This window comes from Peromyscus californicus, unplaced genomic scaffold, assembly GCF_007827085.1.
Source record: "Peromyscus californicus insignis strain IS unplaced genomic scaffold, ASM782708v3 Scaffold_8__1_contigs__length_139910024, whole genome shotgun sequence".
NCBI classification, from domain to species: Eukaryota; Metazoa; Chordata; class Mammalia; order Rodentia; family Cricetidae; genus Peromyscus; species Peromyscus californicus.
Window position 1 is genome coordinate 90,549,126 of NW_026294606.1, and position 27,926 is coordinate 90,577,051.

Sequence of the window (27,926 nt, forward strand, 5' to 3'; positions counted from 1 at the left end):
GACCGCCGGGTCAGGAGCACCAAGTCAGTTAAGGCTCTGGAGAGGCAACCCCAAGTTCAGGTCCAACTACCCATCAGGGTGATTGTGTTCAGTTGTCCAGAGTGCACACTGCACATCTCAGGCTGTGCTGGTCACACATCTGCACGGCTGTACTTTTCATGACTTTGACTCCAACAATGGCTGTTTAGACGGTCCGTCACTATCTCCCTGCTCCCCAGGTTTTGAAGATGGGATCAGGGCCTCACATGTGCTGAGCAAGTCCTCTACCATCAAGCCACCCTCGGGCTTTATGTCCCTGTGGATCAGATGGCGGCAGAGGAGCTCCTCACTGCCCCTGGTGGCTGCTATTAAACCTGCAGCCGGATGGGAGAGGTGGCTCAGCAGTTGAGAGCACTTTGCTGTACAATCGTGAGCACTGAGGTCTGGATGCCAGCACCCATGTGACAAGCCAGGTGCCCTACACAAGCCTGTAACCCCAGCTCCAAGTCAGGTGGAGACAGGAGGATTACTGGGGCATGCTGGGGTCTAGCCTAGCCCAGAAAATGCAAGCCCTAGGTAGGTTCAGAGACCACCCTCCAGATGAACAGGTAGAGGTGACAGATGAAGATGTGGTTGGTCTCTGCATACACACACAGGCACACACACAACAGAAACACACACAGGCACAGACACACATAGGCACACGCAACACACACACACACACACACACACACACACACACACACACACACAGTGGGATCTTCTTTTAGTTCATGGTCTACTGTACACAGCTCTCCAGGTGAGCTGCACTGTTTTGGATGACAAATGAACCACAGAGTAATTTACAAATGTTGCCTGCCTGAGCCTGTCCCCTGTCTGTCTGTCTGTCTGTCTTTTTTTTTTTTTTCAAGACAGGGTTTCTCTGTGTAGTTTTGGTACCTGTCCTGGATCTCGCTCTGTAGACCAGACTGGCCTCGAATTTGCAGAGATCCGCCTGGCTCTGCCTCCCAAGTGCTGGGATTAAAGGCGTGCGCCACCGCCGCCCGGCCTGTCTGTCTGTCTTATGGGCTGACCACTAGCCTTTGGTGTGCTAAGGATACTGGGTGGTACATCTGAATCTGGGATATTCAGATGTGCTGCAAGCTTGCTCTGTTAACACAAGACATTGAAAGGGCATCTTGGTGCCTCAGTTTACCCACTTTAGAAGCAAAATATAGCGTTTAGATATAGATAGATATAGTTCTCACTGCTCTGTTCCTGAGATTCTTGGCCCTGAGTGTCTCCGAATTTGGAGATGCCTGGAGCTGTGACCCCATTTCCTGTGTCTGCACCCGCCCCTCCATTCTGGCTGCCAGAGGGCCCCCCACCAATCAGGCCCCTGAGACCTCAGCGGCCACTCAGAGAGGAAGTCCCCTTCCGCCTCTCCCAGGCTGGACGCTGCGGTGTTTCTTTTGGAATTTCTTGGCTCACATGGGGCAGAATGTTCTAGCCGGCAGCCACAGGCCTTCCTTCTTGGCCAGGGGACTTGACCTGCCGCCGCCCACCACCACTGGCTCCCATGTCTCTTGTAAAGAAAACACAGTGTGCCTGGGAGCTGAGACCTGACCCAGGCTCACCAATACCACAAGACACGGGTACAGGCCTGATGGCTCAGGGTCCCCCAGTGATGAGAGACAGGATGGGAGGAGTTGGCTGGCTGGCAGGACCCTAAGTGGCCCTTCCAGAAGAGAAAGCCAGCTCTTCATTCACCGGCTCCGCCAGGCCTCTTAGCAGTGGGGTAATTAAATATTCATGCCTCTCTCTCCCCAAGAAAGTGATAAGTCAGATTTCTACACCAGAGAGAGTGCCCAGGGCAAGGTGTCTGTGCCAAGAGCCATGAAGACAAAGCCTTCACTTCAAGCTACGGGTGCAAACAGCCCTCACCTCCCACCACCACCGCGGGCTCCACACCGGACAGCCAGAGACTCACAAGGCTCCAGGACCAATTAAGCTGGGTGCTGACGTCAAGTCTGGGGCAGGGTTTCTCTCTGCCTTGATATTCCAACAGATGGAGCAGGGAAACATCTCAGCACAGGACAAGGCCCAGGGCCACCATGGGAGTGGGAGAAGGGGTCCCTGGGCATGGAGCTCCAGCGTGTAATGCTACAGAACATGAAGACAGGGACGGCGTGCATACTGAGTACCTACTGTGTGCTTCTATGCTTCCGTCTGCTACAGCAGCAAGAAGACAGAAGAGGACACTTATCGAGTACCTACTGTTTACCTGCAAATCTTCATCTGCCATGGTGGCAAGAAGACGGGAGAAGATACACTTATTGAGTACCTACTGTGTGCGGACGTGTCCCTGGCGAGTTATAGGGTGCTTTATTTACCTTGTCAAGGAGGACCTGGCAGGATGGTCACCCATTCTTCAGCTGGGAAAGCTAAGGTGGTAGCAGCAGGACTCCTGTCTGGATGGGATGGGTGAGGTCAGGGTAGGGCCTGGACCATTCCCCTAGCTCAAAGCACAGCTGCCCTCTGGAGTCCTTGCCTGTGCCTGTGCGGACGCTGGGTGTGAGCTTCCCCAGGAATGTAGAGGTGCCACCTGAGGGCTCTGCCTGGGAACAAGTCTCTCCTGGACTGGAGCAGTCTTGGGGACCCAGAAAGGAGGTGAGGTGACGCCCCCATGCTTCTGCCTGATAAAACCACCTGGAGAGGGGCATCTGAATCTGTACCCACACATGCCCACCTCCAGCACCTGCTGTGTACACAGCGATGGCGTAGTGACGTAGCAGTCTCCTTGGCACTGCCCTGGAGTCAGAGCTAGCAGCAGATCCTTCCAGGCCCAGGAGGGTCCACAGCACTTACAGTTCATTATGAGGTACATCTGTGGTCCAGGCTTCTGGCGATATAAAGGTTGTCGGGGGAGAGACACTGTGTACGCAGTCCCTTAACACAGCCCAGACTCCGACTGTGCTCAAGACAGGGTGCTGCTCCTGTTGTCATGTGGGCCAGTGGGGGCGTGGAGAGTCTCAGAGTAGCAAAGATGTGGGAGCCAGGCCGTCAGCCTGCACCGTGTCTTTGTATGTCTCTGAAGGGAAAAAATGCCCTTGGGGACAGATAGAAGCCCAGGGCAGGCAACATGGCTTGTCAGGTGGACCCACGTTCCCTTGTAGAGTGAACCACCTGCCTGACAGTACCTAGCCACCCTGGGTGAGAAGAAACAACAGAACACTGTTAATGAGTGCCTCTGCTCCTGTCTTTTGTCTCTGGCCCCGCGTCCCTCCCCTGGCCCCACGTCCCTCCCCTGGCCCTCTGCCTACAGCAGGCAGCCCAGCCTGGCAGCTGCAGCATGTGGGAAGGCTCCTCACATGGCAAGAGGTGAGCCTGTGGGTAGGAAGGGTGGCATTCTACACCCTGAGTCCTGTCCCAGCTAGCCTGTCCCCGCTGCCGTGCACGCGACACAGACACAGACACAGACACACACACACACACACACACACACACACACACACACACACACACACTTTCCCACCTCTCTTTTCCCTCCTGCGATCCAGATTGGGAGTGGAATGTAACTGGAGAGGTGGGGGTTGCCAAAAGGCTGCAAAGCGGGGAGTCCCTTGTGTGAAAGGTGAGCCATGCTACTTGGAGCTCCCTGGTGGCTGGGGAGCCTGAGATGGACAGGACCAGCTGGGGAAAGCTTAGGCGCCAAGGTGGCCGAGGGGGAGGCGCCATCCCCCACCCTGAGGCCCCTTCTGGGCTGTTTGCCACCCAGCCTTAGGACAGGCCTCCCAGGGAGATGCTGGCCCTCTGTGGCTAATGGTGGACTTCCACCTGCCAGGAGGGGCCTCCAGGCCTCGCAGGGATGTTCTAAGGTGTCAGCTCAGCACCTGGCACTAAAGCATGCTCAATCCTTCCTTCCTTCATTTGTTCAGATATGCTTCTGTTTTAGCACGGTGGACACCTCCAGGCACTAGGGACCTAAGGGAGGGGACAGCAGATCATGACAGCGGATCCCTGCTCTCTGGGCAGGTGGGAAAACAACTGTCCCTACACGTGGACCAGCAAGGGAGCACAGAGCCTTGGCGACAGTCAGGACTCAGGCCCTTGGGTTGCTCAGCGCAGCTCTGCCAGGGTGACTCCTACGCCTGGCTGAGAGACATGTGGGGCGTTCTTGACAAAGGATGGGAAAGCGTCGTCGGCAAAGTGCTCAGCGTGTGCTTTTGGTACACAGTAGGTGCTCAGTCACTGCCACTTAGGCGGGGAGCAACCTTCGCAACAGCAGCTGCAAGTACCTTCCAGTTCCCATTCATTAAAAGCCCCAGTGTTTGGTACGGATGCAATTCAAAGTACATTTTGGGCTTGGGATGTGGTTCCGTGGGGTGGAATGCTCGCCTGGCATGCACGAAGCCCTGGATTGGGCATGGTAGCAAAAGTCTGTCATCCCAGCATTCAGTGGTGGATACAGGAGGATCAGAAGTTCAAAGTTATCCTTGGTTACATGAGGTTTTGAGAACAGCCTCAGCACATGAGACCCTGTCCTCCCCCTAATATTGTTTTAAGAAAACCTGTGGCTGGTTGAATCCACAGCTGCCAAGTCTGCAGAAACAGAGTGAAGGGGCTGGGAGGCGGAGCAGTAGATCTAAAGCACAGGTCATGAGTTTGGATCCCCAGCTCACCATGTAAAAGGTGGGCATGGCCCACGATGCATATAACCACAATGCTAGGCGGGGAGGGGGGATAGAATTACCATAGCTGGCTGGTCAGATAGATTAGCCCAAATAAGGTGAATCCCAGGTCTAATCAGAGACCTGGCTCAAGGAACGAGGCAGAGAGTGGAACGGACCACTCATTGCCCCCCCACCCCGCCTCTGTTTGCACACGCGCGCAGATACACAACACACAAACACACAACAGCTGCATTTGTTACAGGACCGTGAGCGTAGAGGTCCTTGGAGGCCTGAAAGCAGCCGGGCCTGGGCAGTGGCCTGTGAGCCCAGCACTTGGGAAGCTGAAGCAGGAGGATTGTGAGTTCTAGGCTAGTCTGGGGTATAGGAGATTGGAGACCAATCCTGGCTAGACGGTAACCCAGGAAAGGCAGGCACACAGTTGCCCCGCCCAGTGCTGTCCAAGGCTGAGTGCAGAGATCTGGTCAACATTGACAGGTGGGTGTGGAAGCGTCCCCAAGTGTCATGACGTCGGCCACGCCTGACCTTCACTGCTTTAAGAGCCAAAGATCCTTTGTCAGCTGATATCTAGGTACCACACCAAGACCTCTGTCCTAGGGACATTTCTAAGCTCTGATAATTACTCATTAGCCTGCTGTCTAGGCCCCGTCCTCCACATGGCTGCTCTAGACAGATTTGGTCCCGGGGTAAGCAGAGCAGGGCCAGGATGCTGGTCTAGTGTGCTAGCCTGACTGTGACCCCCGGTCCCAGGTTCCGGCTACAGCGGAGCTGTCATTGAGCCTCGCATGTGAACTGCTCCCCTAGTGAACAAGCCAACCTGGCCAGTGGGGAGGAGGCCTGGCCAAGGGGCACTTGCCGTTCAAAGGACAAACTTGTGCAAAGCCTCGGGATGGGACATGTCCCGGTGCAGCCAGCCAGGCCTGGGGGAGGTCACTCTTTGTTCCCTCGGACACAGGTGGCTTGGATGGTGGCTGCTGGAGGCCAACAGCCACCTGAGTCAGCAGAGCTTGTCTTGGGCACTGTCCCACTTTCCCTGCCCAAGCTTGCCACCCTGGCCCACGCCTAGGGACACGGGGAGAGGAATCAGAGTGGCCACCATGCAGTGTCATGTGCAGAGCAGGGGCTGTGCCCAGGCCTATCTGAGTGCCATTCTATTCTCTGTCTGAGGGAAGAGATATCTTACCAGTCCCATTTCACAGACGGAGAAACTGAGGCCAAGAGTCAGTTCTGGCCACAGTCTCCAGTTGTGAGGCAATAGAGCTAGAATCCTTTTGTTGTTGTTGTTGTTGTTGTTGTTGTTGTTGTTGTTGCTGTTTTGGTTGTTTGGTTTGGTTTGTTTTTTCGAGACAGGGTTTCTCTGTGTAGTTTTGGAGCCTGTCCTGGAACTCACACTGTAGACCAGGCTGGCCTCGAACTCACAGAGATCCGCCTGCCCCTGCCTCCCAAGTGCCGGGATTAAAGGCGTGCGCCACCACCGCCCGGCGGAATCTATTTTTAAATTGCCTTTATTTACTGTATGTGTGGGTGGGTGCATACACACCACAGAGAATAACTGTGGGAGCTGGTTTTCTCCTTCCACCATGGTCGGGCCTCCAGAACAGAACTCGGGTCGTCAAGCTTGCTGCCGTCTCACCAGCTCCGGAGCTGGGATTAGAACCAAGCATTTTGACTGTGGGGTCCTCAAGAAGGGTTGGGGTGGCTAGTCAGGGTTCAGGCTGAAATCACTGGCTTTTCCAGGTGGACAGGTGAGAACCGAGCTCCAGGACAGACTTAGAGGTTGCCATGGGTCCTGTGGGCCCCAGCTTTGACCTCAGGGATGCTTGGTCATCCCAGAGGCTGTGTGGATTGGCCCAGTCATCATCACCGGCTTTCAGACACCCTGGGTAGGAGGCTTTGCTTCCTAGTTTGGGGAATTCACAGACGGGTGCTGACTTTGTGGGGCGCCAAACGGGGTGTCTGTTTCACAGCTGGACAGTGGCGGAACCCCAGGCCTCTGCATGTCAGGCAAGAACTCTACCACCGAGCCACAGGCCAGCCACAAGGCCATATTTATAAACTGCACACAGCCTATCATCTTATACTTGAAGATAAAGGTAGGAAGATCAGGGGTTCAAGGCCATCCTTAGCTACATAAGGAGTTCACAATCAGCCTGGCATACCTGAAACCCTGGCTCAAAAATAAACCAAAACCAGGGGCTGGAGAGATGGCTCAGCGGTTAAGAGCACTGGCTGCTCTTTCAGAGGTCCTGAGTTCAATTCCCAGCACCCACACGGTGGCTCACAACCATCTACAGTGGGGTCCAATGACCTCTTCAGGCATGCATGTGGACATGCAAACAGAGCACTCATACATAAAAATAAATAAATAATTTTTAAAAATTGTAAATAAACTAAAACCGACCACCACCACCATCTGCTGGCAAACTAAACAAGAGCCTGGCATGTTTCCGCCCAGCTCTTGGAGGCTGAGGCAAGAGGAACTCAGGTTCCAGGGTCAGCCTGGCCTACAGAGGGAGACTCTGTCTAGAACACACACACCAACACCAAGGAAGACGCTGTGAGCTCACACAGTAGGGCCTCCTGTGGAGGAAGCTCTGCACATTCCATCTCTTTCCATCTCTTCCCTCCCTGGCTCCTGGCTGTGGAGGAATGCCCCAACACTGGGCAATGTATAAAGGCATGGCTCTGGCCCTCTGCTCTCTGGGGACAGCCCTGTGACCTCATTCCAGGGAAGCAGTTCCCAGCATATTATCAGGCAATTGCCATGGAGACCTTCCCCTTTCTGGTGCATGAGCTCCAGAGAGAAAAACTGCAGCCCTTGTGGCTGTTTGAAGCATCTTGCCGGCTGAGATCGCCTGCTTTCCCCCAGACAGAATGTTCTCCGAGCGAACACAGTGCCATGTGTCCATTGTTCTCTCACAGACTGGTCCAAGTGTCTGGGGACAGCTGTGTATACAGTAGGCACTTAGTTCATACTCCTCAAGTGACAGATCGCATCCGAACCTACGGCCTAGGATGGACCAGTACTCAGCTCTCAGAAAATGCCCCCAGGGACCCAGATGGCAGGCATTTGCGTCACACAGTCTGGTTTCTCTTGTCTTGTGTCTTAAGGAGGAGGTGAATGTGACAGCAAGGTGAGGTGACGGAGGACAGGTCACGCAGCAGGCACCATATTCTGACATTGGGAACCCTTGAGTCACCAAAAGGGTGGTGGCCCTGGTGAGATGAGCACTCATGGCTCCCAGATCATGGCTCCTGCTCCAGGGTGGGAAAGTGACTCTGCCCAAATCACACAGCACACCGAGGCCAAGGCAGGGCCTGACTGAGGGGCATCTGGGCCCCCAGGTTCCACTCGCTGAGTCTTCCTGGGTTTATCTGTTTGCAGACCCTGGCGGGAGTGATCGCAGCCCCTCCTGGCCTTTGTCACTGGGTTTTCAAAGTGGACACAACTCAAGAATTTCCCTCTTTTTCCTGTCGTTGCCAGGGACTGCCTCACACACACCACAGGGGCCCAGGAGCAAGAGAGGCGCCTGGACTGCCATGCGACATGGCCCTGAGACCGGAGGGAAAGCCATCTACAGCTGTGACAGGATCCCATGCAGCACACAGGTAGCTGTGGGGAACAGAGCCACCGCCAGATGGTAACTGGGCTCCTCGCTTGTGTGGGGAGTGACCAGGATGTATGCCCTTGCCCTCCTGAGAGGCAAGCTGAGCCTCATGGTACCTGTCCCTGTCCCACAGGGCTCAGCAAGATGTTCATCTGTAGGGGACACACACACACACACACACACACACACACACACACACACACACACAGACCGAGACAGACACAGAATGAGACAGAGACATAGAGACAAGGACAAACAGGGAGAGACAGAAACAGAGACAGGACAGAGGAAAAGGACAGACTAAGGCGAAACAGACAAGGACAGAGACATGCGCCCTCGAGTGGCCACCCTGGACTATGCAGGTTGGCGACTGGAGACCCAACCTTCCCCTCTCTGGCCACCAGATGTCTTGATTCTGGGTAGCCCAAGACAGTTTTTCATTTTTCAAAAGTCATGAGGTTCTCGATGCTTCTAGTGAACGAGACCTCACACACTCTGTCCTCCACACCTATGTCACACATGTGTCTCCAGCCTCCTGTACCCCTCTGCAGTCCCTCTGCCCCAGGCAGGGGGGTCTGAGCACGGTCTCTGTCGCCCTCTGGTGGTCACAAACAGGGCAGACTGGGACTATGCTGCTGTACTGGAAGAGCTGGGGTTCCTGAGGAAATTGATCCCTTGAGAGAGAAGACCCCAGACAGACTGATGCAGGGATGTACCAATCCACTGGCTAGCAGATGCAAGGTTCAGCCATTCGTGCACCCAGGATCTGGCCACATCCTTGGGGCATTGACGCCCCCGCCCCAGGCAGAAAAGTTACAAGCAGTCAATGAATGGGTCCAGGGGCACAGGAGGTGGATAGGTACCCTGTGGGGGTGCTTCCTCTGCAGATTGGAGCAGTAGCCCCTGAGTGAGCCTTACCTCCCATGCCGGAGTGACTCATCTGCACATCCAATGTACAGAGACCCCCATTTCCAATAAGGCTATGTTCTGAGACCTGGAGTGGACATGCACTTTGGGGAGACACTTTTCAACCCAGCAAGCGGCCCAGAGCGGAGGGAATCGAACAGGGCTCGGGACTGTGGGCCAGGAGACACAGAGCACCCCCAACCTGACATTACTCAGAGAGAAAACCACGGGAGTGGCAGAGTCCCTGTGAGAGGCAAAGGCCGTGGCAGTCCCCGAGGGTACAGTACCTCAAAGGACATGCAGAGATGTACCTATGTGCTGTCTGGGGGAACCTGCCTCCCAGAAGGGGAGCATAACACAGGTGCCACTGAGACGGACACACAGGTGTGCTCCTGAGGGCCAGCTGCCCTAGGAAGCCAGCCTCCCAGTGCCCCGCCCCACCCCTGCCTCTTCCTCACAGCACCAGAGGCTCCGTCTCCCTTATTAGGGAATTGTCTAGTTTCCAGGGAGATCAGGTGCTTTGCTTCAGGTCACACAGCAGAGCTAGGGTGTGGGATTTGAACCTGCTGTGGCTGATCTTAAAGTCCCTGCCTGAATAAGTGTTTAAAAGCAAACCCCAGCATGGTGAGAGCTGGAAGCCACACAGAGCCAACCCAGTGTGACAGTCACCCCAGTGACTGCCTTGTTTTCTCCGCCTCCGCCACCAGGCCTGGGTATGACTCTGGCTGCTTTGTGTCGTAAGTGAAATGCCAGGCTGTGACACACAGACCTCTCACCATGAGTAAGACCCACCTGGGGCAGTGAGGTTTTTAGTGTGCTGACGCTGGGTCACCGTTCCCAACCGTAACAGTGGGAGTCGCATACTCAGGGAGACCCAGGACCGCCTGATAGGCTAAGCGCTGCTCTGAGCTGCTGTCCCTCGCTCCTCCCATTCACAGGCAAGTCCTCTGCCCGCCTCTGCCCCCTCCTTCACCGTCTGCTTCTCCACCCCACCCTTACACCCTTAACAGGGACACCAGCTCCTAGGCCCCGCCCACTGGCCCTCTGCCTTGGGACCCACACATGCAGCGGGGCCCAGGGTGAAGTCCCAGGCAAGCTGCCTCCAGGGCTCTCCCTGTCCCCTCCTGGTGAACACAGACGCTTTGAACCCCAAGAAGCTCCATATTTGAAAGCACGCATGAGGAACCTCTCTGTCCCCTTCTTCCATTTCAGAGTGCAGTTAAGCCCAAAGCGAGCCCTCCTCACCCCACAGGGGAGGCCCTGGTTGCCCAGCAACCAGCTGGGCTCCTCCTAGGGCTTGCCTGGGATGGCCCGTTGCCTGGCAACCAGGCAGCAGAGTCCCTTGAGCCCAGCCAGACCACACAGTTGGGCCCAGCCTTGGCTGGCTTCTGTCTGCCTAGGGGACCCCTGGGACCCTGTTTTTATTCCCCGAGATCAAAGCAACAAGTGCCTCTGTCCACAATGAATGTCGTCCTCTCCAGGTGAGCAGCCTGAGCTGCTGGGAGGGAAGTGAAGTGCTGGGGGGATTCTCACGGTCTACGGTGTCAGAGGAGAGGGCAGGTGAGCTCCTGCCCTCCCTGCTCAAGCTGGAGGGTGAACAGGGCTTGGACCACAGAGGTTTCCGGAATCCAATCTGCCGGCCTCGCTTTTGCTTCCTGAAGACCTGGTGCAGCGGCTCATGGGTCTGTTCCCTGCTTCCCACACTTGCTCCTAGAAAGCCCTTCACAATTCAGGCCCCAGACCTTGCCCTTGGGAGCCCTGCCCACTGCTCTGCCCAATGCCCCAGGTTCACTGTCCCCAGCCCTCCCTGATCAACTTTGAGTCTCCCTGTGGCTCAGACGTCAGGTGCCTTGGATGTACCTAGTGTGCTCCTTGAAAGCTGGCTTCCCAGTCGCAGCCCATGGGGCCTGATTCCCAGAGCCTGGGACCTGCATGTCTAACCTGTGTGTGAGTGATGCTGCCTTGGGGTCTGGCCTGCTGTGTGCCCTTGGACAGGATGCTTTGCCTCTCCGGGCCTCAGTTTATTTGATTTAAAAATGGAGGCAGCAACATCTTCTAGGGAGGCGTGAACAGAGCATTTACAAACTACCAAGTTAAGGCTCATTAGGAGGGGTGAGATGATGCCCCCCCGCAGGTTCTGTTGGGAGGGGGGCGTGAGGGGCTTGGGTTCTAGAGAGGGAGAGCTGTAAGGGACAGCAACAGCCTGGGGCTGAGGGGGAGGGAAACTATGGAGGGCATAGTGCTCCTAGGAAGGCTGAGTCCGTGTGTTATCACTGAACACCGGGTGTGGGTAGGTTATGGGGAAGGGGAGGGCGGGGGGCGGACAAGGATAGGTCATGGTAGAGGTGGCATGAGCCCTATAGGTGTGTCAGGGAGGGCAAGGGTGTGGAGTCTGTTCAGCGGTCTGTAAGGTGCTCCATGGAGGAGCCCAGGGCTGGTGGGGAGGGAGGAGGGACCAGCCAGAAGAGTATGGGAGAGCAAGGGTCCAAATACCCTGCAGATAGCTTGGTGGGGACATATGGCACCTTGCATGTGTCAGAGCTGAGCATGCAGTACCCAGTGGGGGCCATCACGGCCGTCCACAACAATGCCTCCCTACCCTGGAACCAAATGGACTGCAAGAAATGAGATACTGGGAAGGAGAGAGGGTGTGCAAAACAGTCCTCTTAAAAATAAGTCATTTATTTGTGTGTCTATAACATGTGTGTGGCTGGCTGTGTGTGCCTGTGCACACTTGAGCAGAGGCCAAAGGAGGATGGTGGGTGTCCTGTCTATGACTCTCCACCTTATTCCCTTGAAACAGGGTCTCTCACTGAACCAGGAACTAGGCTGGCAGCAAGCAAATCAGTCACCCTCCTGTCTCTGTGCCCTACAACAATGCTGGAGTTACATACCAGTGCATGTGGGGTCACTCCTGATCTCTGTCTCTCTCTCTCTCTCTCTCTCTCTCTCTCTCTCTCTCTCTCTCTCTCTCTCTCTCTCTCTCTCTCTGAAACAACATTTCTCTGTGTAATCCTGGCTGCTCTGGAACTCTCTATGTAGGCCAGGCTGGCCACAGACATAGAGATCTGCCTCCCCAGTGCTGGAATTAAAGGCATGCATGACCATGCCCAGCTCATATTTTTATATTTTCAGTTATCTATGTGTGTATACAGATGTGGGTTTGTGCACATGAGTGCAGGTGGCCATGGCAGCCAGCAGAGGGCATCAGATCCCCCTGGAGTTGCAGTTACAGGTGGTTGTGAATTGGGTTTTTCTGTAAGAGCAATAGGCATGCTTAACCACAGAGCCTTCTCTCTAGCCCCTCCCCACTATTTAACTCAGGCACTGGATCTGAACTTAGGACTTCGGTGGTGTTTTTTAACCCACTGAACCATTTCTCCAGGCCTCAAACTATCTGTTAGCCTCAAATAGATCTCCAAAAGGTCATTCATTTAACCCAAAGCTTCTAAAAAGGGAGGAAAGAGTGGACAGCATGGGGGAGGGGCCCACGGGAGTGGAGGGGGCTGGAGGAGGAGCCTCTGCGGTTGATACAGTGGTGTGCACAAGACTGTGGGGTGCTGCACCCCTTCACAGGCCCCAGGGACAAGGGGTCCCACCTGAGTTCCATCCACTGCTGCTCAGCCATGGGACACAGGCAGGCCTTGTCTTCTGCCTCAATGGGCCCAAGATATCACTCAGAACTGTCCAGGGACCAGGTACTTGGATGGTGATTGCCACATTGGAGAGGTGGGTATAGTGGCTCCAGTGACCATGACCTTGCTTGCACTTGGTGTCATCACCCCCACCCAGGGACAGTCAGGTGAGGGCCATGGAGAACACCGTGACCAACGCGGGAGAGGTATTTTGGTCAGTTCTGCTCGCTGCTGGCCTCCTACACGCGCAAGACAGCCCGGCTGCGCGACAAGGCTGACCAGCTGGTGAAGCAGCTGATGGACTTTGCCAACACCGAGAACCCGGAGTTGCGGGCTACCATGAAAGACTTTGCGGAGGACCTGGCCAAGGTGCAGGATTACCGGCAGGCAGAGGTGAGCATGGCAGCCCGGGTAAGGAGTGAGAGCTGGCACAGTCTCTCCCCTCATGATCACACTGGTGACAGGGGTAGAGAGCTGGAAGGCTTCACTGTATTGGACAAGGACCACTCGGGCCAAGGGGACCTGGAAGTCTATGGGGGGCGGGATGAGGGCCGTGGATTCCCGGGCGTAGGGAGAAGATGAAGGAGATGGCAGTGGAGTAATGTCTTTTCAGAAACATCCTGTGTGATTGGCAGAGTGGAGGATGCAAGAACACTGTGGCTGAGCATTACAGAGAGGTGCACACAGCATGGGCTGTGTGACAGACAGCTCCTGCTGCACCCACATACAGTCAGGCAGGTGTATGCTCTTGAAACAGAAGGTGACCGTCCCTGAAAGAGGCTGCTGTGCTTCTCTGATGGTGCGTGGAGATGTCACATGGTCACTGGGTGGCTGCCTATGCCCACTGTCCTTTTGCGGGGGACAAGGTCACTCTGTAGCCTAGTCTGGCCAGCCTCCTGCCTCAATCTCCTGTGTGGCAGGATTACAGGTGTGAGGCACTCTTCCCTGCTCTAACCACTGGGAAAATGGAAGCTTCTGGCTCTGTGCTGGGCAGTTGAGTGCCACCAGTAGCCCCACCCAGCTAAGGCCTCTGGCCTCTCCTCTCTGCCTTCCATGCAGAGAGCTGGCCCTAAGCCTAAGAAAGAGCTCATAGAGTCACCAAGAAGGACATTATGTTCTTAAAGGGTTTAGGACATCAAAGGGACAGAGAAAGGAATTGCAACTGAGTTTTCTGAAAGTAGGGAAAGGGTGGGGCTGTCCCTCCATGACCCTTTACCATGGCACTGTCTCTCTCAAGGGTCAGGAATGGCCTAGTGGGGCTCCTGCCACTCCTGGTCCTTTGTAAAACCTGATCCCCGAGATGCTAGGAGCCATGACAGGAGGACAGACCTCTCTAGCTGTCTTGCCCAGACACTGCTCCCCCACCCCCAGGCCTCCTCCATCAAATCCAGGACTCCTCTGCAGCTGGTGCAACCCCAAGACCCAGAGCAGCACCACTTTACGATTTTGCCGGGCACAGGGGTGTATTAACTTATCATTGCTGTGCTCAAACACCCAACAAAGCAACCTAAGGCAGGGAGGATCTATTCTGGCTCACGTGATGGGGAAGCCATGGCGGTTAGGATGAGTCAACCGGTCACATCACATCCACAGTCAGGATGCAGAGAGAGATGAGCGCTGGTGCTCAGCTCGCTTTCTCCTTTTTATTTGGTTCTAGACTCCGGCCTAGGGAATGGCGCCACCCACTCCTAGGGTGGGTCTTCCCATCTCAGCTAATCCATTCTAGAAATTGCTTCCACAGACGAAGCCAGAGTTTGTCTTCTAGGTCCTGTCAAATTGCCAATCAATGTAAACCATCATGGGTGAGGGGGGGACCTTCCCCTTTCTCTTGCCTTCCTAAACTGTCAGATGCTAAGAGAACCTGGAATCTGAAGCCTGGGATGAGGTCTGAGGGTCTTGAATGGCTTCCTGTGCCCACTCACGGGCCCCGCCAGTACTAGAGGTCGTGAAGAGCAATCAGCTTGGAATCCCACACCAGTCTTTGCTTTGTGCAACTTCCAAGCAGCTCAACACCTTGAGGCAACAACCTGGAGCCCAGAACTGCATTGGGCCCAGAAGAGGCCAGGGCCGGAAGTCCTGTCTCTGCCCTGCTGGGACCCTCCACACAAACTGTCCCCAGAACATGTCAACCCCCCCCCCCCAGTGATACCTCTAAGTGCAGTGTCTGGTGTTGTCCTCCCAGACTCTGCAAGTGTCCCACTGACCTGCTGAGACACCCTGGGGCACAGTCACTGTCCCAGTGCGCAGTTGGACATGCCAACTTAGTGGGAATAAGCACGTGGCCAGAGCCTGTGAGGGCAGAGCCCGGCCTCTGCCATTTCAGGTGTGGGCCCTGGGTGTGTCCTCTGGGGGTGCAGGTGGCTGGTCATGGAGCTGTCTTCTCTATTTTCCTTATGCTGCCACATGTGCCCTGCAGGTCGAGAGGCTGGAGGCCAAGGTCATCAGCCCTTTGAAGCTCTACGGTGCCCAGATAAAGCAGACCCGGGTGAGCTGGGCACACCTCAAGGTGCGCAGGGGTGGGGCCTGGACCCTCAGGATCCCTAGGAAATGGCCCTCTTTTTTTTTGTGTGTAGGCAGATATCAAGAAATGTAAACGTGTCCAAAATAATGAGATCAAACAACTGGAAAAGCTGGAGAAACTGAGGCAGAAGTCACCCTCAGACCGTCAAATGATTGTATCCTTTTTCCTGCTAGGCAGGGTGACCATCCCACACAGTGTACTGAAGGGCTTGGGGACCTGGATTCAGTTGGCAGGGGCTGCCAAGGGGGTACCACCTGCAGGCCACCTGGCTTCACCTGAATCCTTAACAGTCCTCCTCAGTCCCAGGTGAGTGTCATATGTTACATTTCCATCTGGGCAGGCAGCATCTCTGCATCTTAGACAGATAACGGAGACTCCATGGAATGGTAGGTAGGTGAGATTTACCCACGGAGGCTGGCGCACAGGTGAGTCAGAGCAGCAGGGTGAGGCAAAGGGAGGGTTTGCTGAGGGTCAGGAGATCTGGGCTCTGTCCAGCAAGCCACCCGGTCATGGGGTCACCTGCATCCTGATCACAGGGTAACCACTGCCAGCCCCGAGCCCTGCTGCTCAAGCAAGCTCAGGCAAGCGTGGGTATGAATACGAGTCCCAGCGAGACGGCGGCACTGCCATCTTCACGGCTCCAGCCTGCCTGTGAACTGGGTGCAGGACTGTGGAGGACTTGTCCTCTGCGCCCTGCTTGTCACTGTGAAACTGGCCTCATTCAGAGTGGCCCTTCATGGACCTAAGTCATAGTTTCACTTTGACCCCTAGGGACATTTTGCATTTTGGGTTGTCATGTGGGAAGGTGACAGAAAGTCATTGGCTGGCTTGTGCTCTCTCTCTCTCTCTCTCTCTCTCTTTCCTTCCTCATAGATCAGGAGTTAGAATCCACTGAGGGGCTCTCTGGTCTCATCATGGGTAGGCAGGCTGCTCCTCTGGGAATCTAGGGGATTAGCTCCACCTCTTACGGTGTCTAGGCCACAGTCCCACTGGGCTCCTCAAGCTCTTGTCCCCTCCCCCACCGTTCCTCTGCAGCCACACCTTCCTCCAGCTCCCCTCCAGCTCCCTCCTGTTGCTCTATCAGGGAATTCAGGATCACTACGAACCTCAGGTCAGGTGCATCAGCAGCCCACAGGCCACTGTAGCCTAGCATGCCCTTTACCATATCTGGTGACCTGTAGACATGACATGGGGTTTAGGAGGTGGACATCTTTGGATTCCCCATCCTGGTGCCCGTTCTGTAACATGAGGGTCACTACATCTGGAGCAAGGGAATCAGGCATGGCGTTCTGTCTGGAACAAGCACCTCTGACTTCTACCCCAGCTCCCACCAGTGCCCCTACCTCCTGGCCACCCATCTCTTTAGATCCCAGCTCCCCTCCCTTATTGGGGGGGCTTTCTGGGTACCAGCCCCTAGCTCCCTTGTCCCACCATTTCACAAACATTTAGTTGGTGTTATGGCCCCATTCTAAAGAAGAGGAAAGTGAGGCCCATGGGGGTAATTTGCTCATGTCACACATGTCCTTAAATACCAAACTCAGTTCCAGGGAAGGCTGCTGAGGTATTGGTGTTGGAATGGAGCCAACTTTGCCATGTGGAAAGGGAACAGGAGCTTTGCCCTGCAATTGTCCACAGGCAGGAATCAGTTACCAAGAACATTTAGCCTCCATGGAATAAAGCTCAGACTAGCAAATGCCTATCTTGGATTGATGATTGTTGCTGACAGAGTTGGGGATGAGTCTGGGGTCCTCAGGGCCTCCCACATACTGAGCATGGGCTCCATTGTGGAGTGGCTCCCCACCTCTCACCATCCAATTCTCCCAACTTTGCAAGCATAACCGTCTCCCAACAGGCAAGGAAACTGAAGCTCAGAGAAGTTAAGCGACTTGTCTGAGGTCACACAGCTAAGAAGCAGATCTATCCAGCCCCAGTGACCACCCTTTTACCATGGTTCTGCCTGATCGTTTCCTTAATGACCAAGTTAGCAAGAGACTGCATGAGGCAGGAGAAACTGCCCCAAAGGAGGTGGTAGGACTGAGAACAACCCCGAACAGTGTGTAGGGGCCAGGACCACCCTGTGATACTTTCTACTTCTCGTGTTCCTGAGGCCAGGCGGAGACCAGTGCACAGAGAGCCTCCGTGGACACTAACCGCTCTACCCACCACCTGGCAGAGACAGTGGATGCCTTCCAGGAGCAGAAGCTAAAAGACCTCCGGGTAGGCAGTGGCAGCCTTTTGTGAGTGTGTGGATGCACGAGAATGGGTGTGAATTCCCGTGTTTGAGAGTAGGTACTCATGCAGTGTATGACCACATGACCCTCAGAGGCCAGGGCTCTGGGGAGAGCTGATCCTGGCTGCAGATGACAGGTTATCTGCTCGGGGTAGGCTGGCCTCACCCAGCTGCTCAGTGCTCTGGACACAGATCCCAACAAGGCGGATTCTGAGGCACGGTTCTGCCCACATTGTCCCATTCCTGAACCTACTCTTCTTTCTCACCTGTGTCCACAAGAGATCCTAGCTCCCCGTTGAAGCTCACAAAGCCCCTCTAGGAAGCAGCCATGTTGAGGTGGTCCGAGGCAGGCAGGGTCTCCTTTATCTTCACCAGAACCCCCCTCTTCCACGAGAACCATGGGATACTAGGTCAAGTCCCACGTCCTTCAAGAGATCTCAAGGAACTTGCTCTCACAGGACTAACTGACCACGGATGTCCCTGCCTTCCCCACCCACCAGTCCTCTCTTTTCCACTCTTCAGCCCCAGGAGGCCCTTGACAGACAGCTCTGATCTGTCAGTCTTGGGATTCACACCCTTTGATGACTCACCTGGTCCTAAGGTCAAAGAACAAGCCCTCCCAAGGCAGCAGCCTGGGCCTTCCAGCATCCTCTACTGTCACCCCCACCCCAGGCTCAAGGCCCAAGCTCCTTCCTACCTCAGGGACTTAGCACAGGATGTGCCTTGTGTCAGGCTCCTGCATTGGGTTTACCCCTCTCATCTCTGAGGTCCAGAAGATCAGCTCGACTCCAGACACCTGGCCTCTAGATCCAGGGCCTGGGATATGGTGGGTACTTGAGAAATATTTGTGGAATGAATGAGTCAGTATATGAGTGAATGAAGCTGGGAACGGTGCAGGCTGTCTAGATTAGGAGGCCTTTCAAAAGTGGCCACTGTTAGTGTGGCGTGTAAGGGACTTGGTACCAATGGGGTCTTCTTGCCTCTAGGTAGAGGGCTATCTCCAAAAAATTTTTAAAAGGCTTGGGGATGTGGCTCAGCATCCACGATGTATGTGCCCCGTGTGGTGCCGCTACCCTGACTAGGCTTCTCTCCCACAGAGAATCTTCTCGGACTTTGTGACCATCGAGATGGTCTTCCATGCAAAGGCAGTGGAGGTGTATTCCAGTGCTTTCAGGACCCTGGAGAGCTACGACCTGGAGAGAGACCTGCAGGTGGGTCCGGGGCTTGTCTGTGCCTTTGTGGGTTTCCACCTAGCTCGAGGGCTTGCTCTGATGAGCTACTTCAAACATTGGGTCCGAGTGCCACCCCGTCGCGGAATCTTCTCCTGGTCACCTGGCATGTCACCTGCTCAGCATCACAGGCCTGTTGAGTACTGAAGAGAAACAGCAGGGACAAAAGCTTTCTGTGGCTGGCACTCAGTTCTCAGCGCAAAGCGCTGACTGTCCCCAGCCATGCTGATTAGATTCTCAGCAAGCTTTATCTGCAGAGCTTGGCCCCAAAACTGATGCTGTGAGCCAATCATCTGTCCCTTTATCTTGTGGCTTTGGGTCACAGTCTGGAACCGGGCTATTTCAAAGGCCTCTTTCTGTATGTGCAGATGGTGGAGGGAAGTAGCTATCCTCCAGATACAGGAAAATGGTAAAGGTGCCTTGGGAGGCAGCGTGGGGCTCTATGGGTGTGGAGCTTGGTGACTAAACCAGGAGTCCACAAAGCCCACAGCCTGGCACCTAACCCAGGTTATCTGTAGTGAATGGTTCCCACCAGCCAGCAGCCTAAGACATGGGGAGCACTAAGACCTTGTGGGGCCAAGAGGAAGTCACTCTGTATGCTCCTGCCTGGATGTTACAGGTGAACCACTAAGGCTGGCACTCAAGAACAGAATGGAAGATCCATCCAAGGGTTTTTACAAAAGCTTTAAAACCACACAGAAGGCTACAGAAAAACCCCAGGTTCTCCAAAACTTCATTCATCTCTATGGCCCATGATAGCCTCAATCATTATCCTCCTGCCTCAGCCTCCTCAGTGCTAGGATTACAGGCATGTAGCTCAAGTCTCAGCTCTACAATATTCTTTCAGGGGTTGAAAGTGATTTCCAACCAGTGATTGTCCTGTGTGACTGTGTTACCTAGTGTCTTTGGGCCTTAGTTTTTCCATCTGTTTGATGGGATTTGAACACCCCCTTGGGGGCTGCTGTGGGGGTCCATAAAATAGGAATTACCCATAGATGCCTCATAGCTTTCTAGCTTTGCTCTCTACTCCTCTCCTGTGCTTTCAAGCTGGATCCAACCACCTTGGTCTTTCCTTGACAGGACTTCAGAGCCAAGATGCATGGAACTTATGGGCACAGCGAAGCTCGGCCGCTGGCAGATGCCAGCCCCTCTCTATCTGTCCCTTGGCCTCTGGCCAGCCAGGTGAGCACTTACACATCATGGGAGTTAATCGAGGGACAAAGTGAAGAAACCAGGGACGTGGATGGATGGCTGACAACCAGAGCAGTGGTCCCTGCTGGGGAAGGCCTGGCAGCATCCGCCTGCATGTGCCCACCACCCCAGAAACATGCTGAGGGGAGTGCGCTGGAGGGAGGGGTCTGGCTTGACAGGTCTGACCTGACCCCACTTGGGCCACAGGCAGATTCAGAACGTCTCAGATGTTAGGAATAAGGCACACTAGTCAAGTGTCACCTGACAGTTCAGGAACGGCTCGCTCTCATCTGCCTTTGGCTAACAACCTCAGGGAAACTGGCAGTGTCTGCAAGTAGGGTGTGGCCAGGGCAGGCATGGCCCCAGAGTCATGGTGAAGAGAGATGGTCACTGTGAGGGGGGTGGCCACTGCCAGGGGAAGTGACCACTGTGAGGGAGGTGGCCAGTGCCAGGGGAAGTGACCACTGTGAGGGAGGTGGCCAGTGCAAGGGGCTGTCACTGAACTTCATGAATGTCTTTTCTAAGTACAGTGAAGGAACTGGGCTTTCTCCAAACTCACTCTCCCTGGCTGGTAGTCATGCCCTCTCTTGGCCTCACCTGCTAAGTGGCCTGTGGCCATAGTCACTCCTTAGAGCGGTGTAGGAGGGCCAACTCTCCAACTCAGGGCTTGTCATCGCCACTCCTGGTTTGGATGTTGTGGCTGTGACTTTTCTTTCTGTCACTCAGAGTGTTCAGAGCACCATGGCACACCAGGGGAAAGATGAGGAGGAGAGTGAGGCTGACTCTGTGGAGGAGATCCCCCTGGAGGACCTCAAGGGACAGCAGCAGGGACGCCGTGACTAGGAAGAGGATCCTGTGGCAGGTGGAAGGCCTAGGCTGGCCTGGACCTTGGTGGGCTCTGCTGGTGTCCTCGGTCAGGGATCCCCGGGGCCTCTTTCTTTATCAGCACAGTAGACTGCTCTGCAGACTCAGATTCCTGGTGTCAGTGAAAGACATGTGACTTTCAACCGCACCCTTGCTTTGTCTGCTTCCTGCCTTCATCTGGGGACAGGAGTCTCCACACTATGTTAATACTAAAGCATGGTACATTAGTTTTGGGGGTCTTCCCAGTCAAGTACCACCAACTGGGAGGATCCTCAGGCACCTGTCCAGCTTCTGGCAGGTGCGGCCTGTTCCTGTGGCCATGACACCCAATGTCTGCTTTTGATTCTACATGGTGTTCTCCTTAAGTGAATCAAGGTCTGTGCCCAAATGCCCCCTTCTGTAAGCTCAGGACCCCTGCTGTGGCTGCCTCCCAAACCTTCCACAAGGACCATTTGCAGGCTCTGCACCCAAGGACTTAACTCTTCAGTGCATGAACTTGGCAGATGGGCACACATCTCAGTCATTACGCAGACATGACATGATGTATACGGTGGCCATGGGGCCATAAACACACAGAGGTCCACAGTGGGGGTAGGTAGTGGATAGGTGGACACCTCCAGGAGCATGTGTGGAGTGATCCCTTGGCATACTCCTCAAGGTATCTGAGGGATCTGTTCCCTAGGAAGAATGAGGCCATCGTGAGCATGCCAAGGTCCTAGACTCATGTGAGAGAGGAGGATGTCTCTGTCTTTTACACCTTGGTTCCACAGACAACTTGGGTAAGCCTTCAGGCTTGATCACCACCTAGGCATTAGGATGCCCCTGACCCTGCCTCCTCTCTGAGCCAAAGCACCCCCACCCCCTCTCCTACCTGGGAGTAACAGGTGTCAGACCCCGATTTGGCCCCACATGGCACGTGGTGGTCAGGTCTAGGGAGGCCCACATGTCCAAGCAGCAGGCCCACACTCTGTCCTCAGGCAAACTCTAACCCAGCCTCTGAGTCTAGTCAGCCAAGTACAAGTGGGGGTGGGGGGGTACCTATTTCTGCGAGGCCAGTGACGTGACTATGTATTCCGTGAAGTCCTCACAGATATGTGAAAACAAGCTAATCTGACTTCTTTTTAAAAGATAATTTATTTCAGTTTCCACCTCCTGACAAGCCAAGGTACTATATATATATGGATACACATTTTTTTTTTCTTCACAGGAAACAGCACTGCCTGAGATCTTCGACCTCATAACTTTCTCAACCTTAATTTTAGAACATGACCTGGCAGGGCACAAAGTTGTGTAACTAACATATAAAACACAGCATCACTGGGGGCTTCTGGCAACAAATGGGTGTGGAACCCCAAGAGAGAACAGACTGTGCAGGTGGAGTCCCCACAGAAACTGCACTGGAAACCGGGTATAGCCTAGGCAGCCGATGGTCCAGGTCCTGACATACGCTCCATGGGATACATGCCTGCTGTCTGAGACTAGTATCTCCCAACAGTCTAACTCATCCGTCCCAAGGTATCCCCATTTGAATGAAGTGACAATCTCAGACCACTAAGCTAGTGCCTCTTGCAAGAGTGGTGGTGAGTCAACCTTCTTCCTCAAGCAGGGTCTCTTTCCTCCTTTCCATGAATATATCTATCATCTAGGAGTAAGGATGGGCCAGGGTCAGCGTAAGCTCAGGATCAAAGCCAAGGCAATTCATGGACGGGGTTGGTTCTAGATAAAGTGCTATCTCTAAAGTTGTAGCTTAGGTGAGCAAGGCTTGCAGCTGGGCCCATGCCACTTCCTGTCAGAGCCTGGAGTCTACAGTGAAGCTGGTCCCCCAAATCACTAATTTCCTGAGGAGTCCCCTGAACACAGCCTGACTGGGGTGGTGCTTCCAGCTCTGTGCTCATCTGCTCTTCAAAGCTCAGACCAGTTGGTACATTGGTATAAGCTGCCCTGTCACCCTGCAGCTGGGCAAACTGGCCCCCACCACACCTTGGACTCCATTCCTCACCAGGAGCAGGTGACCCAGAGACTCCAAGGGAATTATGGTACTGAATGAAGGCCTTGCAGGAGCCTGTCACAGAAGATGGCCTTAGTAGGGGTGTGTTCACCAGATGTGAGAAGCCTGGATAAGATAGGTCTACTCACATCTTGACCTAACAGTGTGCTCCTGTTCCTGGCCTGATGAAGTGGAGTGCAGGAGCCCAGCCTGCAAAAGGCCTGTCCAGTCAACGAGGTCCACTCTGTGGGCATCTACTGGCAGCTTCTCATGCTAAACAAACCTGAGGCTGTGGCTGCGAGGCTGGATCTGAAGGACACATGGGTGAAGGCAGCTCAGCCCTTAGCAAGGGCTCTGCAGAGCTGGCTTGGAAGGTGGGAAGAGTGGAGGTAGGAGCCTGGAACCAAGGACCCTCTGCTGAGGAGGGTTCTCCTACCGTTCCCCCGAGGCTATGGGGCCAGTGCCACCCCCTAAAGTCCCTTCCTACCGTGTTCCACACAAGGATCCTCCTGGCTGTCCGACTGCAGTCTGGGAACTGGAATAAAGCTGCTCTAGCTGCGCCAGCCCAGAATGAAAAACCAACTAGTCAGTGTGACCCAGGAAGGTTAAGGTTGAGTGTGAGTCTACGGCCTGGGACTATTAAGGTCACCAGAGTCAGACCTCAGCTTTTCACATAGTTTCCAGCAGAGAAGTTTGGGTCCCTCACACCAGTAACCTGGAGTGTCAGGTGTTTCTAGAGTAGTGCACTGTCCCTGGAGCCTACAGTGTCCCTGGGCTACAGAAACAGGGACAGAACACTGACTGCTTCCTCTCAGCTGAGCTGGGACAAGGCAGGCCATGAGTCCTCCATTTGCATCAGGCCAATTCTTGGCTCTAAGCCCATCCTCCGTTCTCAGGGTCACCTTTTACTTTTTTTTTTTTTTTCCTTGACATCAGGTCTCATGTGGCCCAGGCTGGCTTTGAACCCCCTATGTGGCTGGGGATGACCTTGAACTCCTGATCCTCCTGCCTTCACCTCCTGAGGGATTGCAGGTCTCCACTGGGCCCAGCCAGGAAGACCTCCTTTCTGTGTGAATGGAGCTTGAAAACTAGCTTTGTCTGCGGTCCTCTTAAGATACTGAGTTTCTCAGCCCGATTGTTTCTTGGACAAGGGGAAAATCACGGTCTTCCAGGCTGCACAATGCAGATCTCTCAATATACCACAGCTCTGCCTGTGGCTAGACACTCAGCAGAGGTAGCCTAGAGGCTGCCACACTCTGCCTCCTACACCCACACTACCCTAACATAGCCGACCACAGCAGAGTGGCAGCTTACCAGAGGACGTTTTTTCTGTGAAGGTAAACACTATTGTGAGTGGTAATGACTCACACAATCCTGAAGGTCACACACCAGAAAGGCTTGAGTGTGTTGCTAATGGGCCTGCACAGATCTGGGCCACTACCAGCCAAGACTGGAGATACTGCTTGGGATTATCCAGGTAATTTGACCTGCTTGTGGTTCACGAGCTCGCGGCCAAGGAGTGCTTTTCAGGGAGCGCAGTTCACACTTGCTTGGTGGGCCCTAGGGGAAAGCTACTACAGGAAGACAGAATACCTGGGCGGGAGTGGGGGGCAGACTAGTTACCTCCAAGAGACACTGGCCAGCGGCTCCCAGATGTGAAACAATCACCAAAGCTAGTTGTCAAGACGGGACATCTGCAGGTGATGGTGGGACCACCTCCAGTCTCCTGCAGCTTTGCTTCCATTAGGGGCCACCCTGTCCTCAGAGGGTTACCAGGTCCTTAGCAGGGCCATGTGGGTCTAACATGGGTCAGAATTTCCCAACTCGGTGGGGCTGGATCTGCAATAAAGAGCTAGAGACAGACAAAACAGAGCCATCCTTCCTTCCTCCTTAAACGATTATCTCAAAGGGTTGGTATGGAACAGTCTCCAAGGTATTCCTAAGTCCACGTGCTGGAACCGTTGGTGCTCTTCCCCTTAAGGCTGTGCATGGCTGCACGGAGCCAGGCAGAGGTCAGACAACACAGCTGCTGCTGCTGCTGCTGCTGCTGCTGCTGCTGTCAGGTCATACTACTCCTGACCTCACACTAACGCAGGGCTGGGAGGAGCAGGGAGAGGCTGCCATGCTTGCACTGCTGAGGAAGGGCTCTAGAGAGGACAGCAGGGGCGATCTCACTTGATGTCACTTCCCTAAAACACAGGAGCAGAGACAGGCACAGTTATGGGGTCCTAACCCTGGGGTGGGGGTCCTAGCTGACCCCAGCAACACATACTATGTCATCAGGGGCTGACCTGGCTGTCAGCATTTGTTTGAATTGCTCAGCGATGGATGAGCTGCCTTGGTCACCCCCAACATGCAAGACATGCTCCTTCGGAAGCCTGACCCATCCTGCTCTTCTCTGGACATCCGAGGGGGGCATTCCCCACAGGGAAGGCTTGCCCATGGCAGCTGAGTCCACGGCTGTCAGAAGAGGACTGCTGTGCTCATAGACAGACCTTGACTAAATGTGACTGAAGGCTGAGGAACAGAGAATGAGGTGATGAAGGGTGACAGGAGAGCCTGCAGGCCTAGTTCAAGGTCAGTGACCAGAAAGGCAGTGGCTGGCACAGAAGGAACCTAGGCCACGGGTGGGGTGGATGGGAACAGTCGCTCTGGAGCCAGCACACTGGATGCTGTGGGTCAGACTTGGTCTGGCATGTGGGTGCAGAGGAGGCAAGTCCCTGTGGGTCTTTCAGAAGGAGAGGGCCATGGGCTGGAGCTCCCAGGCAACGTCGCTTCCCTGTGGCCTCCTCACTCAGTCAGATCCATTCTGTGTACTCCAGCTCTGACCAGCTACTCTTAGCAAGGGCGTCACCCTGAAGAAAGCTCTCCCCACGCTTCGTGCAGTCCATGACATATATTGCTGCTGCTGGGAACTGAAGGATTTTGTCTGCTATTGAAGGAGAGACTGTGCTGAGTGGCCAGGTCCCAGGTTCTGTTGGCAGGCCTCTCGAGTCTGAGACAAGGTTGTGGCTGGCAGAATTCTCACTCCTAGAAAAGTGACAGCCCTTGAGCTCTCTTCCAGTTCCTGTGATTTCTAGTTCCTGCCACATGAGGAGGTGGAGAAGAACAGGTAGCCATGACCTTTCAGGAAGGCTCCATGGCCCCTCTGCACAGCTTATGCTCACAGAAAGTCCTGTGGCAGCGAGTGGCAGGCTGTGACCCTCAGTAGTGGTTCTGTTCTCGACTTACCACTGTGTGGCTCCCCTCCTGCACCTCCATGCTCACACGTCCCTGGCTCTCAGCAGGAACTTCGGGGACCCTAGCTTATGTTCCCCTCCATCCTCTGTCTCATCTCATAAGCCTGGTGCTCAAGGATGGGTGGGGGGGTAGACGGTCCCTCATTTTTAGCTGTGTAACCCAAGGGACACCTTGTACATAGAGTGGGGAGCAGACACAGGCAGGGGAGACAGGCTTCCGGAGTCTTTGAACTGCTGGTTCTAGGGCAGCCAGGAGCGGCTCTGGGTGCTGCTGGTGTCATGCAGGGTCATCGCTGGGGTGACAGCTCCTGGGACAGCGGCATGTGCTGACCTCCCTATTCTGTGGCCATTTGTTCAATGTGGTCACTTAGCAGCTTGTATTGCTCTGGAAGAGAGAACAGGATTATTCCAGAAGAGATGGTTGGTGGCCAGGAATGACTTGGCCCAGTCTGTATACGCAGGCCAGGGATAAGTCTACTGACCAGCCACAGTCAGCCACAGGGTGGTAGGTCGTCAGTCACTCCTTGCTACATCTCAGAGCTGAACCCTTGTCAAAAGTATGTGTCCCCAGGATCACACACTTGGAAGTGGGCCCTTGTTCTCAGGAACATGGCCTTTTACAGGAATGGTGTCATGTGCGGAGTGGGACCCAACAGAAGGCAGGCTGAGCCCTGATGGCCACGTGGAGGGGGAGGTAACACTGAGGCTGTCTGATGGCTACAAATGCCCTTGTGCCTGCACAGCTGCTCTTCCTGGCTAGGGACGAGGGCAGGGGTGAGTCACCGGTTCATCAGAACATGGGTCTGAGTGTAAGGCCTTGGCCCAGGAGAACACCAGCAGCAAACAGTTGACACACAAGCCTGGCCGCAGTGCTGAGATGACGACACAAAGCTCTCTGCTGAGGCAGAGCAGTGGACTATGGGGAGCCTCAGAACCCCCCACTATCCACCATCCGGCCCTGACAGCGTGGTTCAAAACCGGATGGCGCTCTAGCAAGTACCAACTTGTGGCCAGGGTTTCACTCTGCACAAATGCAGAGTTAGAATCCAGAGTCATGTTCATTTCTGACCTGGCTGTGCCACATGTCACCCGCCATCCCTCAGCAGAAACGACTTCCAGCTACACAGCCAGAGTGAATGTTCCACGGATTTGGGGAAGAAGGCAAGCCAGGGAAACAGGTTTCCATGACAGGCGCCCTCCTCCTGGCAGGGTGGGAAGCCCCAGTGTGGAGGGCTTGCTCTGGCTCCCACCTCCCCACAATACCCCAGCCCAGCAGCTCACCCTCATCCAGGTTGCCAATCACAGCCTGCTTCTTCAGGAAGTCACTGCACAGCTTCTTGTTCAGGCCAAAGGCCAGCATGTTGTGGGTGAACGTGCTGCAGGAGAAACACCGTGGCCATTACCCTCCTGCTGGCCCAGAAAAGGGAGCCAAGACACTGGGCTCCAACACTGGGGGATGGCTGGGGCATGGGGCAGCATCAGGTGAAAATGTCACCCACACCTCCTAACTGGAATTTGTGCCCCAGGATCAAGAGAAAGACCGACCACCCAGCCCCGTGCTCCTGCGAAATCAGACCCACTCCACCACCCCGCCCTGGTAGGTGGCCCCGTCTGGCTTCGAGGCTCGGCTCTCACCCGAGCTGCCCGAAGGTGATGTTCTCATTGAACCGCAGGCTGTCATCCCGCTCTTCCTGGGTCATGTGGCACCATTTCTCCCTGTGGGCACAGGAAGGACAGGATGGGCTTCAGAATGGCTTGGGACCCTCCCTCCCCTGCTCTGTGGAGCTGGTAGTCCGCACTGCCTCTTAGACACATGGGGACCTGCCTTGGGGGTAGCTTCCACCAGAGCCTGCCGCTAGTCTAGGGA

At 54.8% G+C, this 27,926-nt stretch overlaps 2 protein-coding genes across 6 annotated transcripts in view; one reads left to right on the forward strand and one right to left on the reverse strand.

Annotated features, from left to right (window-relative positions):
* The first annotated feature begins 10,393 nt into the window (after window positions 1-10,393).
* Window positions 10,394-24,133, forward strand: Cibar2 (CBY1 interacting BAR domain containing 2). The gene is given in 10 exon segments (XM_052729311.1): window positions 10,394-10,644; window positions 12,956-12,998; window positions 13,000-13,191; window positions 15,215-15,283; window positions 15,372-15,473; window position 16,045; window positions 17,427-17,536; window positions 18,647-18,760; window positions 19,859-19,960; window positions 20,696-24,133. Coding segments are annotated over 10 exon segments (870 nt in total). The 5' UTR covers window positions 10,394-10,624; the 3' UTR covers window positions 20,813-24,133.
* Window positions 21,949-27,926, reverse strand: part of Kiaa0513 (KIAA0513 ortholog) — a 50,386-nt gene continuing 44,408 nt past the window's right edge. For all 5 annotated transcript variants that reach the window (XM_052729308.1, XM_052729304.1, XM_052729306.1 and 2 more), the window contains 3 exons: window positions 27,695-27,775; window positions 27,341-27,435; window positions 21,949-26,444 (listed from right to left, as the gene is read on the reverse strand). In XM_052729308.1, coding sequence (XP_052585268.1) covers window positions 26,395-26,444; window positions 27,341-27,435; window positions 27,695-27,775 — 226 coding nt within the window. In that variant the 3' untranslated portion in view covers window positions 21,949-26,394. The remainder of the gene's footprint in view (window positions 26,445-27,340; window positions 27,436-27,694; window positions 27,776-27,926) is intronic.